The sequence below is a fragment of the Abrus precatorius genome, unplaced genomic scaffold (assembly GCF_003935025.1).
Source record: "Abrus precatorius isolate BTA unplaced genomic scaffold, Abrus_2018 Scaffold6, whole genome shotgun sequence".
In the NCBI taxonomy this organism is placed as follows: domain Eukaryota; kingdom Viridiplantae; phylum Streptophyta; class Magnoliopsida; order Fabales; family Fabaceae; genus Abrus; species Abrus precatorius.
This window is the reverse complement of record NW_020874406.1, coordinates 9,206,556-9,219,466: the sequence shown is the minus strand read 5'-3', so window position 1 is coordinate 9,219,466 and position 12,911 is coordinate 9,206,556. Positions and strand designations below refer to the sequence as shown.

The following is a 12,911-nucleotide window of genomic DNA, read 5'->3' as shown; positions in this document are numbered from 1 at the left end:
GCAACGTAGAGAGGAAGAAGATGGAACGAAACATGAAAGTTGGAGCAACGAGGCCAGCGATTTCTCCCGCGTAGTGTATTGATCATGCTTAAGAAATGAATATATTCTTCCCTCATGATACTTTGGCAACATGCGTCTACTTCTTATATTCGTGTCCCGTTAGCCATTCTTTAAATGCAATGACTTGCAATTAATGCGGTTGTCTCAAATATAAGAAATTTTTGGTAAAAGATGTGTGAACTCAAAAATCCTTACATATGGCTGTTGCAATTTATAGGTCTCTTGGGCCTTATTGTCCTGTGTCTATGGCTGTCCTTGCGACCCAAGAGCCCCTCCTACGCTGTTGTGCTCCTCTCCATAGAACGGCCCTCTAACTCAAATGAAAACGGCACCATTGTTTGCAGCCTTGAAATAGAGAACCCAAACAAGGACTCAAGCATTTACTATGATGACATATTATTAAGTTTCTTATATGGGCAGCAGGATGATGAGGTTGGGAGGACAACTATAAGCTCATTCCATCAAAAAGGTCAGAACACCCGAGAGGTATATCAAATTGTTAATGGCAAGCCTCGACCGTTCAAACCCCTCATAAATGCCATCTCAAACTCAACCGCAGAGTTGAAAGTTGCTTTGGTGACAAGATTTCGATACAAGACATGGGGAATTAAGAGCAAGTTTCATGGGTTAAACCTTAGAGGCATTCTACCAATTGATTCCGACGGGAAGCTTTCACGTAAGAAGAAAAAGTATCCACTCAGTGGTAATTCCAAAAAACTAACAAGGTCCAAAATAAAACCCTGACCTTCATTTATTTTCTCATTGGTTTTATGTCCCACTCTTCCTTACAACACGTAGAAGGATATAGGGAGACACACAATCATTTGGTTTGGCATTGACCTGGTTGAAGAAAGTTACTTTCATCTAGTACTAGTAGAAGATTTTCTCAAGAACGTAGTTTGTTTATGTGTACATTGGATAGGGAACAATGAATTCAGTATTTATGCCTTTTTTTAATCTCTTGTAATAATTATTCATTTAATGGTGTGTTCAATGAAACTAAAATTTAGCTTTAACTCAACTCCATTTACTACATATCAAAATATATTTTGCTGGCTTTAAGGATTCCTTCTCACCGGAGTCCGACATCTGTTGGCAACTTGTCTCCGCCATTGGTGAATTGAAACCTGAAAAGCAGCCATGGAGGTAGTTTATGATACACCCAACAATAAATTTCATGTGAAATTGTCAACTACGATGTTAATGCATTATACGGAACAAAGCAATAGCATAAGTGCTTGATCATTACAGCTGGAAAGCCACCATAGTCCCCAGGCTCTTTGATGTCCTTAGTTACACAACTTGCTGCAGCGAGCCGAACCTGCAAATGCTGTGTAATCAGATATTTTCTCAACTCCAAGCTCCCAATTTCGCAAAGTAAAAACAGTATAATAGGCAAGGTAGTTAAAATCCCGATTTAAATCTTAAAATTTTACGATTTTACGATTTTGGAAGTCTCACCGATTTAAATCGTGGATAAAATCCTAATTGAGTAAAATCCTTGTAAAATCCCGATTTGAATCATAAAATCCCTCAAATTGTGGGATTTTACGATTTCACTTCGATTTTGAAAATTTCTCGCAAAGTCTATTTTGTTGAACCCTATCGTACGCCTCTTTCATATATCTACTTTTTATGGAATCTAATTTGCCTCTAGCAGCTTTGAACCCTAACATTGTTGTCAATATTCAACAGTTCTCCTATTGCGTGCAACCTGGTCTGCAACTAAATCTGTTGTTGTTGTTCTTACATCTTTTCTATTCTGGTCTACTTTTTATTCATGTAAATGCATTACATTTTTATGGAATAAATTATGATTTGTGAGTGCTACGTTGTTTAAGTACTTTTACTGATTTGAAGCTTTTTTCCCTTAATTTATGATATTTTATATGAATAATATGAATTTATATCATATATATGAATTTTATAAAATCTTACGATTCAATTTACGATTTTACGATTTACAATTTTCACTCTCCTTTACGATTTAAAGTAAAATCCCGATTTTAACTACCTTGATAATAGGAACCATAAATTAATAACAACGTTGGTTGATTGATATTTAATCTTCCAGCAAGTAAGGAATTTAAGGTTGTACTAACACCATAAGGTACATATTATGAAGGGATTTAAAACTTCAGATTAAACATGAATGTATTCCCATTATCTGTCAAGTATTTTATTCTGTACCACCTTCCAAAACCAATCTAGTTGAGAGTAGTATTTGTCCCAGAACTCAAAATTCACTTATTCATTCACTGATCACAAGCCATTCTCAACGCACCAAGGCTATGAGAGGTTAACCCCATAAGATCAGGAAACAAATACGCACCTTTGATACAATCGATACATGATCTTTCACTGCTACCCTTCCTCCCATAGTCACATAATCTCCTATGCTGAACATGCCAGAGTACCGGAAAAAGTTGTAACACCAGCAATTCAAAATCCTCAAAAAGAAATTTAGTTCCAACATGAATTTGACCTGATAAATCAAAACAGCAAAAGAAGGAAAAAAAAAAAAAACAATAACGTACGTTGCTGAACCTGCAATCCCAACTTGTCCACAAAGCAAGCAATTCTTCCCAATAACTACATTATGGCCAATCTGCAGAACCCATCAGAACAAAAGAACAAATCCTTCTTTTCAATTGTGAATGCTAAATGTTAACCTGAACTAAATTGTCTATCTTCGAATTGTCCCCAATAACTGTCTCTCGCCAGCTGCATAAACAAAGAGTGAGTAAAAATGAAGCTGACAATTATTCCAAGTAAAGATCAAATTAGAATACATTTTAACGCATGATTAAGCAAAAATAAAATGATAATAGCCACTAAAACACTAACCTTCCCCTGTCAATGCATGTATTTGCACCAATTTCCACATGTTTCCCTATTAGTACATTCAACATCTGACAGATTTAAGCAAGAACAGCATATTAACTATTATGTTGATACAGAATAGGCAAGGTGAATGAAAAATATGGTATATTATAGTCTGATAATAAACACACACACAGTTTAAAATCAAAGTACAAATAAGATATACAACCAACCTGAGGTTTCTTTATCATATTACCGTCTCCATCCACATAAAATCCAAATCCTACATGTGAAATACATCCATTATTATCATACAAAAATTGATAATACAAAGACATGCCCATTGTTAAATTAGTTTATTGAAATGTGCACGCATTGGCCACTATTCAATATTATGCATCATTTGGTGCAAAAGGTTAAACATCTCTGAACCACAAATATTATAATTGTTTCAGGCAATACAGCAGAGTCCATACTAGAACTCATTGTTTCTTAAAGCATACTTGGACTAAATATTATAAAAAAGAAGTTAAGAAATCTAGCTTTACCATCTTGACCAATGCAAACTCCATTGTGGATTACACATGAATCACCAATACAGCAATTACTAAGTGTGACATTAAACCTGGAAAAGTATAGTAGTATCACAACCAAATCAGTAAAAATATTAAATTGTTTTGCATCGGACATAAGTTTAAATTGAAAATCTCTTTATACAAGTGTCTAGACATAATCATGCATGTGAACCTCTGAAAAGAGATAGAGCATCCGTCCAATTTAATGCATGCATAACCTACACCTATTAATTCCAATTCACCATGTTATAAGTCTCAGAATAATGAAAGTAGGTTATACTTCATACCTATAATAGCATCGTCGGTATTTTTCACAGTTAGCTTCTACCGTAACTTTCTATAATAACATATTAACATAAGCTTTTAGTGTAGAGCGAAAACCTATCAAGTAATAGCTAAAAAGGCACAAAGTCTAAAAGCAACAGTTACGAGAGCAACCAAAGAGTTTAAAACCAAAATGATTTCAAGCAATAATATTGATGGGACAAAGTTGAATAGCTTCGTTACAGAGAAAAAGGGAAGTGTACCCTATCATTGTTGAATGAGCAATTGAAACAGAAGGGCCAACAATGGTTCCAGAACGTATACGTACATTTGGACCAACAACAGATTCTGAATGAACTACGGCTCCAACCTCTACAACTGCTGTGGAGTCAATGCAAGCTGACTCGTGGAAAGTGCCACCCCCATTATGCCATTTATGAAATTTATCACCAGAAGGCCCACAACCATCCTCTAATCTTGAAACAAAAGTCAACCGCAAAATGGAATCAATTAATTAAAAAGGGAAAAAGGAAAAGTGCATCAACAAATGTAGGGAACGATCATTCACCTGAAGAAGTGGAAGAAGAAGAAAATGCGGAGACATAGATCAAGTTTGTGTTTTGATTGAGTTTGAGAAAAGGGGTTGAAGTGGAACAAGCAAATGCAAGTACCCTCCTTGCAGCCATAGTCATCGCAGATCAATCACTCACTTGGTTAGTTGATAGAACGCCAGTAGTACAAGGGTTCGTCACTACCTTACATCCTAGTTCGGGGCTCCGACCAATTTCGGTCTATATATACAACTGATCCAACTTGGGATTCAATGGGCTACTTCATCGTTTTTTTCGGCCCATGAAGATTTGGAGTTCACCGACTTTTTGGTCGATCAAATGAAAGAAGATAGTTGACCAAAAAAACCAGACCCTCAGGTTTTCATTTTTTTACTGAAAATATTTACTAATTGAATCTTTTTTTAAAATAATCATTTAAACTCCTGTTAAACTTATTTACAATACTTTTTATATTAAAATAAATCACTAAAACACAAAAGTAATTATAAATATTTAATAATCACCTCTCTTGATACTTGTGTTTTTTCTTTGCACATTTTCTACGAGTAAAATAGATATAATGTTAAGATAGTAATTTTAAATGTGTTAAAAGACAAAGTTAAAATATATATATATATATATATATATATATATATATATATATATATATATATATTAGTGAGAGAAGATGATCAACTTGTTTGTGGCTTTATTTTAAAAAAAGAAAATGTACGATACTGAAAACATAAAGGAAAGTGCATTTTTATAAAGCAAAACAATATATAAAGGAAGCTCTGAGAGGAAGTAAGCAGTTCTTGTGAGTTTTTTTATAATACTACTAGCACGGAATGAATAAAGGAAATAAAATAGAACACTGAAGCAGTTGCTACTGTTACTCTGCCAATGCAGGTCTGCTCTGTGAACTTGGTTCTGAAACCAATTGGCAATTTTTTTATCCTCCTCTCATCATCAGTGACATCTCTTGCTTATCTGTTAGATGTTATTTATTTTCATTTGACAACACACTGATTGGAGCTTATAGTCCGGGTCAAGAAAAAAATTGGTTTCAGTTTTCTTTTTTAAACTCTAAAATTTGGATACAGTTTACTTAACATTTCAAACTCAAGAAGCTTAATTTCTTTGCTTGCGTAGTACAATATTCAAACATGACAACTATACAAATAAAAAAAGCACAAACAAAAACGTTTTCCTGGAATTATAAATAATGATTTGGTTGAAGTTCAACTAGGTGCCATTGTCGTTAGTTTTTGGCTGTGGTCAGTTTGAATTAATCACCAGCTTAGCAACTTCTGAGTAATTGCAACATCTTTTACTGAGTTGTGTATACTGAAAGAATAAACATTGAAATAAGACCGCAAACTTCTCAATATGCATCAGAATCAGAAGGAAAAGAAAATGATTCATTCTCTAATTGTTTCCAAATCCATTCCATTCTTCCTTCTTCTTTGTACTCTTGCTTTTCTATTAGATGTTGCTTTTGCTGATCCTCCATATGAAATTTGTTCCACAAGCAGCAGCTATGCAAACAACAGCACCTTTCAAAACAATCTAGTCAACCTTCTCTCCTATTTATCCTCCAATGGTTCAATCTCCAAATCCTATAACGCTTCTTATGGAATTGGCCCAGATAGAGTTTATGGCCTCTACATGTGCCTAGACTATGATTCAAATGAATCTTGTAAAAAATGCATAACCACAGCAATTGAGGACATTGTCAAACTCTGTCCTCAAGCAGAAGAAGCAATAGTATGGGAGGAGGTCTGCCAATTACGTTATTCCAACAACAATTTCATGGGTATGTTGAATGTCACAGGGAACATTGGCTTAGATAATAAACTGAATATTTCAGAACCAGAAAAATTAGAGTCTGCTGTGAATGAGATATTAAGTAATCTAACTGAGATGGCATCTTTTAATGTTTCGGCTAACAATTATGCAACTGGAGAAGTCCCCTTTGAAGATAAAACAATATATGCCTTGGTGCAGTGCACTAAGGATTTATCAGCCAATGATTGCAGTAGGTGCCTGCAAAATGCCACAAAAGATATACCAGGTTGTTGCTATGCCTCCATCGGTGCAAGAGTTCTGAGTCGTAGCTGTTATTTGAGGTATGAATTTTATCCGTTTTATCTTGGTGCAACAGAACCCACAGGTTCTCCAACCAGAAATAATGAAGGCAAAAGTAAGCATTTCAAGTCAATTTCATGTTTTGACAATGGTCTAAAACTTAGCACCATCTTTCGAAGTTGCATTTGATTGATCCTTTATGCAGATAATTCAAGCAAAATATGGATGATTACAGGCATTATAGTTGCGGTAGGCTTGGTGATAATATCTGTCACTTGCTGCCTATACTTTGTCAGGACCAAAAGAAATAAACAAAGTAAGTTGTTATAGAAGGTATGTTCAGTTTGGTAAATTTTTTGGTTCTCCTAACTCATTTAGTTATTGTCTTTAGGTATGAATGGAATATACAATCATGTAATCAATCTTCAGAACTTTGGTCAGCAAGGTGAACCAGCATTTCATCACCAGAAATTTCGAGGAACAAATGACAAAATATCTGAGGACTTCCCTTATATTGATCTTGGATCTCTCTGTGTGGCTACCAAAAACTTTTCTGATTTAAATAAGCTTGGACAAGGTGGCTTTGGCCCTGTTTACAAGGTAAAATAAAATCCATAGGTTAAAGATTCATCCCTTCTTGCATGAATATTTATTATAGGACAGTTCAAATAGATTTTGTGTTTTTATATTTTTGCAGGGAATACTTAGTGATGGCCAGGAAGTAGCAATCAAGAGGCTATCAACTTGCTCTGAGCAAGGCTCCGAGGAATTCATAAACGAGGTTCTGTTGATAATGAAACTTCAACACAAAAATCTTGTAAAGCTTCTGGGATTTTGTGTAGATGGAGAAGAGAAAATTCTGGTGTATGAATTTTTACCCAATGGTAGTCTTGATGTTGTACTTTTTGGTAAGTATATTCATTCATCACTATCTCAAATCATAACATTCATTTTACAACTTGTGGAGCACTTCATGTTTACGTTTTTGTTGATATGGATAGATCCAAAGGAACGTGCACAACTCGATTGGACCAAACGCCTCGATATAATAAATGGCATAGCAAAGGGAATTCTTTATCTTCACGAAGATTCTCGACTGAAAATAATTCATAGAGATCTAAAAGCAAGTAATGTGTTGTTGGACTATGACATGAATCCAAAGATCTCAGACTTTGGAATGGCCAGGATATTTGCTGGAAATGAAGATGAAGCTAACACTGCAACAATAGTTGGCACATAGTAAGCGCTTAGTTTCATGCATCCACATTTACCCTTCACATATATTTACATGCTTAACGTAACCTGAATTCTATGACCTCTCTTTCCTCACATTTGCAGTGGATATATGGCTCCAGAGTATGCAATGGAGGGGCTATATTCCATAAAGTCTGATGTTTTCGGCTTTGGAGTACTATTGCTTGAGATCATTACAGGGAAACGTAACGCGAGTTTCTATCACTCTAAAAACACTCCTAGCCTTCTATCATATGTATGTGTCTACCTCTGAAACTGTCAACATTTTAAATATTTGAACTTTAAATACTTAACATTATGAATCACTTTGTAGGCATGGCATCAATGGAATAATGGGAAGGGGCTGGAATTAAGGGATCCCTTGTTATCTGATTCGTGCCCCGAAGATGAGTTTCTGAGATACGTGAATATTGGATTGCTATGTGTTCAAGAAGATGCATATGATAGGCCAACCATGTCTTCCGTTGTTTTGATGTTGAAGAACGAATCAGCAACGCTTGGCCAACCAGAAAGACCACCTTTCTCTGTAGGGAGATTCAATGCTAGTGAGCCAGATTGCCAAGATTGCTCAGTTAATTTCTTAACCGTGTCAGATATATTGCCGCAGTGAATAAATTAGAATCTCCCCTCCTTGTCAATCTTTACTATATGGATTATGAAGCCCCAATTTAATCTACCACATTTTAGGATATACATGTAAAATTAATGTTCATATTTTGATATAAATAAATGACAATGTATATAACTTAATGCATAATAGTTTTTTTTTTGTCACGCTATTCGCATGGGTTCCAAATTATTACATTCTTAGTCAAGTTTACAAAAATAACATATCATAAACTTTGGTTGTAATTTGTTCCATGAGAGTTTAACAGATGAGACAAAAGTTGAAATCGGAAGTGAGAAAAATCCAGGTTGTCATTCTCGAAACTTGTGAATATCATGTTAATTCACAAGAGAATTGGTCAAACTGCAGAGGTTGTTACGACATAACAAGCAGAAGCCAAAAGTTCTGTGAATTTTCTCATGCCGTGTATCAAAAAAATTCCAAATACGACATAATTAGGGAAGAAAGTAATAACCACACGTGATGAGGTAAGAATTTGCAAAAGCAACGCAATCAAGAACTTTGACTTCAGATGCTCGCCTCTGGCCAACGGAATATGAATTGCATCACATTGCCATAAAGGCCATCAAATTCGACATTGCTAAGAGAAGCTTGAACTGAAAGGTTATAGCAATAATCAGCTGGCGAGATCAGCTTGGAGACTTCTTAGTTTATGTTAGTTTTAAGAATGAACCCAGGACTCAACCAAATTGAAGTTGCATCACTTCTTAAAAAATAAAAAATAAAATAGTTCAGCTTACTTCATGATACAACTAAGGCCATTAATAATTTAGATATTTGATATTGATGACATGTTAGTGCTACAGTATGATAATTTTATTAAAATATTAAATCTAGACTTCATTAAAGTACCAATTGTATATTAAATGGACTTCCAAGACGAAGGTCACAGATACCTGCTCCATGTTTAAATCACGCCCCTTTCTTAATGATTCAGCCTCATCAACCTTGCCGCCCGTTGAGTGTGACTGAAACATAAAGATGAAACTTAAACTATTGACCAGTATATAAGATGAATAAAAAGAAAAACTAGTGATTAGCAATAAGTTTAGACCGTTTACCAACTTTGTATTGGACTAAGGACCTAGTGACTCCAGTGGTTATTTGCTTAAGAATTCTTGAAACCATCAATATTAAGTATCCTTTCCTTTGTTAACCCTGTTGTGAAAGCTGAATCTCCATTCCACACGCTATAAAGAATATTTATGCTTCAAAAGCCATGATATTTTAACTAACCTGCTCCATCATAATTGTTGCCTTTTTGCCGAAAAGGTGATCGATTTGATATTGGAATCATGGTCAAAGATAGACCTTCACCTGTGCTTTTGTGCATCATACTTTTGTTATCTATCAACAGGGTTTCTTGTGCAGACCCTATTGATACTTATTGTTCAAGTGAATTCCCAACTTACACCCCCAATAGTTCATTCCACAATAACCTCAAGCTTGTTTTGGAGTTGCTTTCCTCCAACAACGCTTCAAAGACGGGTTTCTATAACACATCTGTAGGAGAAGGGTCAAACAAAGTGTATGCACAAGCACTTTGCAGAGGGGACATCACCAACTCGACAGTATGCAAAGAATGCGTTGAGAAAGCAAGCCAAGATATAATGAATGAGTGTAAGAGTGAAGATGCAATAATATGGTATGAGCTTTGCCAAGTTCGGTACTCCTTTCAGATGTTTTTCTCAAGCATGGTTTATACTGGAAAGTATCCAAAGCAAAATGATCAAGAGAAGAATGTCTCAGACCCTGTTCGATTTGATGAATTATTGATGTATTTAATGAAAAATATCTCATATGACGCTGCTTTTAATCCCGCTAAGAACATGTTTGCATCAGGGGAAATTGACTTTCCTGGAAAGAAAACAATTTATGGTCTAGTCCAATGTACCAGGGACATTTCTGAAACAGATTGTAATAGTTGTTTGAATTCTGCGTTGACAGAACTTCTTGCATGTTGCTCCTACCGGGAAGGAGGGATTATTCTTAGTCGGACTTGCAATGTGAGGTTCCAATTGTCTGAGTTCTTCAATACTTCATCAGCATATCTGTTGATTTACCCAACTTCCAGAAGTAAGGTTTTTGAATCCCGCAAAATGCATGTGTTCTCAAGAAATTATTCCTACTTTTCAGCTACACTATCTGTTCTGAAAACAATTTCAAAATCATCTTCATTGATTATTAATTCAAAGAGATGAGAATATTAATTGACATGAGTAAACATATCACACATAATTGCATTACAGAAAATGGTTGGGATATCACTTATTTTATAAAAAATAGTAGAAACTCAACAAGGTAATAGTAATTGTAGAAGCCTTGGTAAAGAGAGTATATTAGATGCAGGATAGTTCAATTGCTAGAGGCAGAGGGAGACTAAAACAATTACAAGAAAATTAATTAAAAAAGATTTAGAAAATTAATTAGTGATAGAGTCTATTGATTAATTTTTATTCAAGTAAAACCATAATATATTGTATTCTTATTTGTCTATTCACATCTCATAAAAGGACAATCTTAGAAAATTAAAAGAAATATCTAATGAGGGGTGTGAATAGGTAATTAGGATTGTCACATTCTAATTTCATCCATATTGTGAAAATGGAATTGATAGAAGGTTACTTCAATTTGCAAACAGGAGGAAAATGGAAGCCTTGGATGTATGTATTGACTGTATGTGGGTCAATTTCAATGTTAGCAATTCTTATTGGGTTGTGCACTGCTTGCCTTCGACGAATGAGTTATAGAAAAAGAGGTCAAGTTTTATAATTATAATTTATTAATAATCACAAAATTACATAAGAGCTGTAAACTTCTGTTTTACTTTACTTGATTTTGATTTGTCTTTGAAATATAAAATGAAACAGATGAAGAAAAAAGCAACAGGATGCTACTACAAGAGTTGGCTAGCCCTAAGAATGTAGCAATTACTAAAGAAGGCGACTTGATTAGTTCTGATGAACTGTTGTTCATGACTTTAGCACCCATTAAGGCCGCAACTGATGACTTTTCCGATACAAATAAGCTGGGACAAGGAGGGTTTGGTGCAGTGTACAAGGTCCTATAATCCACTAATATTCGTTTTTGGCCTTGGTGGGGTCTGTTTGACATTCATGATATAATAATGTTTGATTTTGAATTTTACATTGCAGGGTGTTCTATCTGATGGTAATGAAGTAGCAGTCAAAAGATTATCAAGAAAGTCTTGGCAAGGCATAGAGGAATTCAAAAATGAGATCATACTGATTGCCAAACTTCAACACAGGAATTTGGTGAGGCTATTGGGTTGTGTCTTAGAGGGAGAGGAAAAGCTACTCATATATGAATTCATGTCTAACAAAAGCCTTGACCAATTTATCTTTGGTTTGTTCTATTGCTTACTTTTCAATTCATTAACCTTCTACATGCATCATCGATTAGTTGTATATAAAGATAACATTCAATTTACCCTTCGTCTTCATTATTCAAGATCCAGATAAACGTTCAAAACTTGATTGGAACACCTACCATGGCATCATTAATGGCATAGCCAAAGGACTACTTTATCTTCACGAGGAGTCTCGATTAAAAATCATTCATAGAGACTTAAAACCAAATAATGTGTTGTTAGACCACGAAATGGTTGCCAAAATATCTGATTTTGGCATGGCCAGGATATTTTCTGAGAATCAGAACGCAGCAAACACTAAAAGAGTTGTGGGAACATAGTATGCTAACTTTTACCCATCTTTTCTTTTTTGTAATTGTCTTAATATTTTGTTTTAAATTATTTTCCATGAACTGAAATATGAACATCTAACGATATTGATTTACAAAATAGTGGATATATGGCACCAGAGTATGCAATGGAGGGGTTGTTCTCTATGAAATCTGATGTCTTCAGCTTTGGCGTTATCTTACTTGAAATTATCAGCGGGAAAAGGAATAGCGGCTTTTACATGACCGAACTTGCCCCGACGCTGCTAGCATATGTAATTCAATTAATCAAACTCTTGATATGGGAGTAGAAATCACTTCTCTTCTGTTAATCCAAAATTGGAAATAAACAATTGTGGAGAAAATATATGTAATTATATTAATTCTAACTATGATAGGCATGGAGGCTATGGAATGAAGGAAAAGGATTGGATTTTGTGGATCCAGTGCTATTGGAATCATGTCATTCCTTTGAAGTTCTAAGGTGCATGCAAATTGGACTACTATGCGTGCAGGAAGATCCGAGACAAAGACCCACCATGTCAAATGTGGTGGTTCTCCTGGGAAGTGAATCAATGGCTCTTTCCCAACCAAGACAACCAGCATTTTCTATGGGTAAGGTGCTTCATGTCGATCCATCTACACCAACCAATCCTTTCGTGAATGAGATTATATTTTCTGATATTTTACCACGATGATTTAGCACTTTGTTACAACGTAGGAATTTTAGTCTTTTACCATGTGTTCTAGACAGTAACACAAATTGAGACCTGTTTTATAATGTCTGATACACCATATGTATACTTGAAACTTGACTGACTACTTGTTTATAGGGAATTCAAATGTGTAGCCTTCGTTTACCTGTGACATGAATTGTTCTACTTCTGGAAAATGGAAATTTAGGAGCCATCACTTTGATCCTTAAAAGTGATAGGTCAATCATTTTAGTCCTTAAAGAAAATTGATTAC

The 12,911-nt window shown here is 35.0% G+C and overlaps 4 protein-coding genes across 4 annotated transcripts; 3 read left to right on the top strand and 1 right to left on the bottom strand.

Annotated features, from left to right (window-relative positions):
* Positions 1 to 231: 231 nt before the first annotated feature.
* On the top strand, positions 232 to 804 carry LOC113870122 (protein NDR1-like). The gene has a single exon (XM_027506722.1). It carries the CDS (start codon positions 232 to 234, stop codon positions 802 to 804), a length of 573 nt encoding a protein of 190 aa, XP_027362523.1.
* A 104-nt stretch (positions 805 to 908) lies between these two features.
* LOC113869377 (probable UDP-3-O-acylglucosamine N-acyltransferase 2, mitochondrial) lies at positions 909 to 4,491 on the bottom strand. The gene is made up of 10 exons (XM_027505675.1): positions 4,291 to 4,491; positions 3,986 to 4,193; positions 3,432 to 3,508; positions 3,117 to 3,166; positions 2,908 to 2,972; positions 2,733 to 2,784; positions 2,598 to 2,668; positions 2,393 to 2,459; positions 1,310 to 1,381; positions 909 to 1,187 (listed from the first exon to the last, which is right to left on the bottom strand). The coding sequence occupies exons 1-10, from the start codon at positions 4,412 to 4,414 to the stop codon at positions 1,119 to 1,121; spliced, it is 855 nt and encodes a 284-aa protein (XP_027361476.1). The 5' UTR covers positions 4,415 to 4,491; the 3' UTR covers positions 909 to 1,118.
* Positions 4,492 to 5,689: 1,198 nt separating this feature from the next.
* On the top strand, positions 5,690 to 8,225 carry LOC113870121 (cysteine-rich receptor-like protein kinase 10). Its single transcript, XM_027506720.1, has 7 exons — positions 5,690 to 6,500; positions 6,567 to 6,677; positions 6,840 to 6,961; positions 7,059 to 7,269; positions 7,363 to 7,600; positions 7,700 to 7,850; positions 7,929 to 8,225. The coding sequence occupies exons 1-7, from the start codon at positions 5,690 to 5,692 to the stop codon at positions 8,223 to 8,225; spliced, it is 1,941 nt and encodes a 646-aa protein (XP_027362521.1).
* A 1,313-nt stretch (positions 8,226 to 9,538) lies between these two features.
* On the top strand, positions 9,539 to 12,640 carry LOC113870120 (cysteine-rich receptor-like protein kinase 10). The gene is made up of 7 exons (XM_027506719.1): positions 9,539 to 10,319; positions 10,945 to 11,001; positions 11,114 to 11,304; positions 11,399 to 11,609; positions 11,716 to 11,953; positions 12,067 to 12,217; positions 12,341 to 12,640. Exons 1-7 carry the CDS (start codon positions 9,539 to 9,541, stop codon positions 12,638 to 12,640), a joined length of 1,929 nt encoding a protein of 642 aa, XP_027362520.1.
* Positions 12,641 to 12,911: the final 271 nt, after the last annotated feature.

Bases quoted from the DNA above. Each gene is read 5' to 3' on its own strand.
- LOC113870122 (XM_027506722.1), top strand. From the start codon at position 232: ATGTGTGAACTCAAAAATCCTTACATATGGCTGTTGCAATTTATAGGT.
- LOC113869377 (XM_027505675.1), bottom strand. From the start codon at position 4,414: ATGACTATGGCTGCAAGGAGGGTACTTGCATTTGCTTGTTCCACTTCA. The intron at 2,460-2,597 runs GTACGTTATTGT...TGGCATGTTCAG, and splicing joins GGGATTGCAGGTTCAGCAAC to CATAGGAGATTATGTGACTA. The intron at 1,188-1,309 runs GTAATGATCAAG...GCTGCTTTTCAG, and splicing joins ACTATGGTGGCTTTCCAGCT to GTTTCAATTCACCAATGGCG.
- LOC113870121 (XM_027506720.1), top strand. From the start codon at position 5,690: ATGATTCATTCTCTAATTGTTTCCAAATCCATTCCATTCTTCCTTCTT. The intron at 6,962-7,058 runs GTAAAATAAAAT...ATATTTTTGCAG, and splicing joins GCTTTGGCCCTGTTTACAAG to GGAATACTTAGTGATGGCCA. The intron at 7,601-7,699 runs GTAAGCGCTTAG...TCACATTTGCAG, and splicing joins GCAACAATAGTTGGCACATA to TGGATATATGGCTCCAGAGT.
- LOC113870120 (XM_027506719.1), top strand. From the start codon at position 9,539: ATGGTCAAAGATAGACCTTCACCTGTGCTTTTGTGCATCATACTTTTG. The intron at 10,320-10,944 runs GTAAGGTTTTTG...TTTCAATGTTAG, and splicing joins GATTTACCCAACTTCCAGAA to CAATTCTTATTGGGTTGTGC. The intron at 11,610-11,715 runs GTTTGTTCTATT...TCATTATTCAAG, and splicing joins CCTTGACCAATTTATCTTTG to ATCCAGATAAACGTTCAAAA.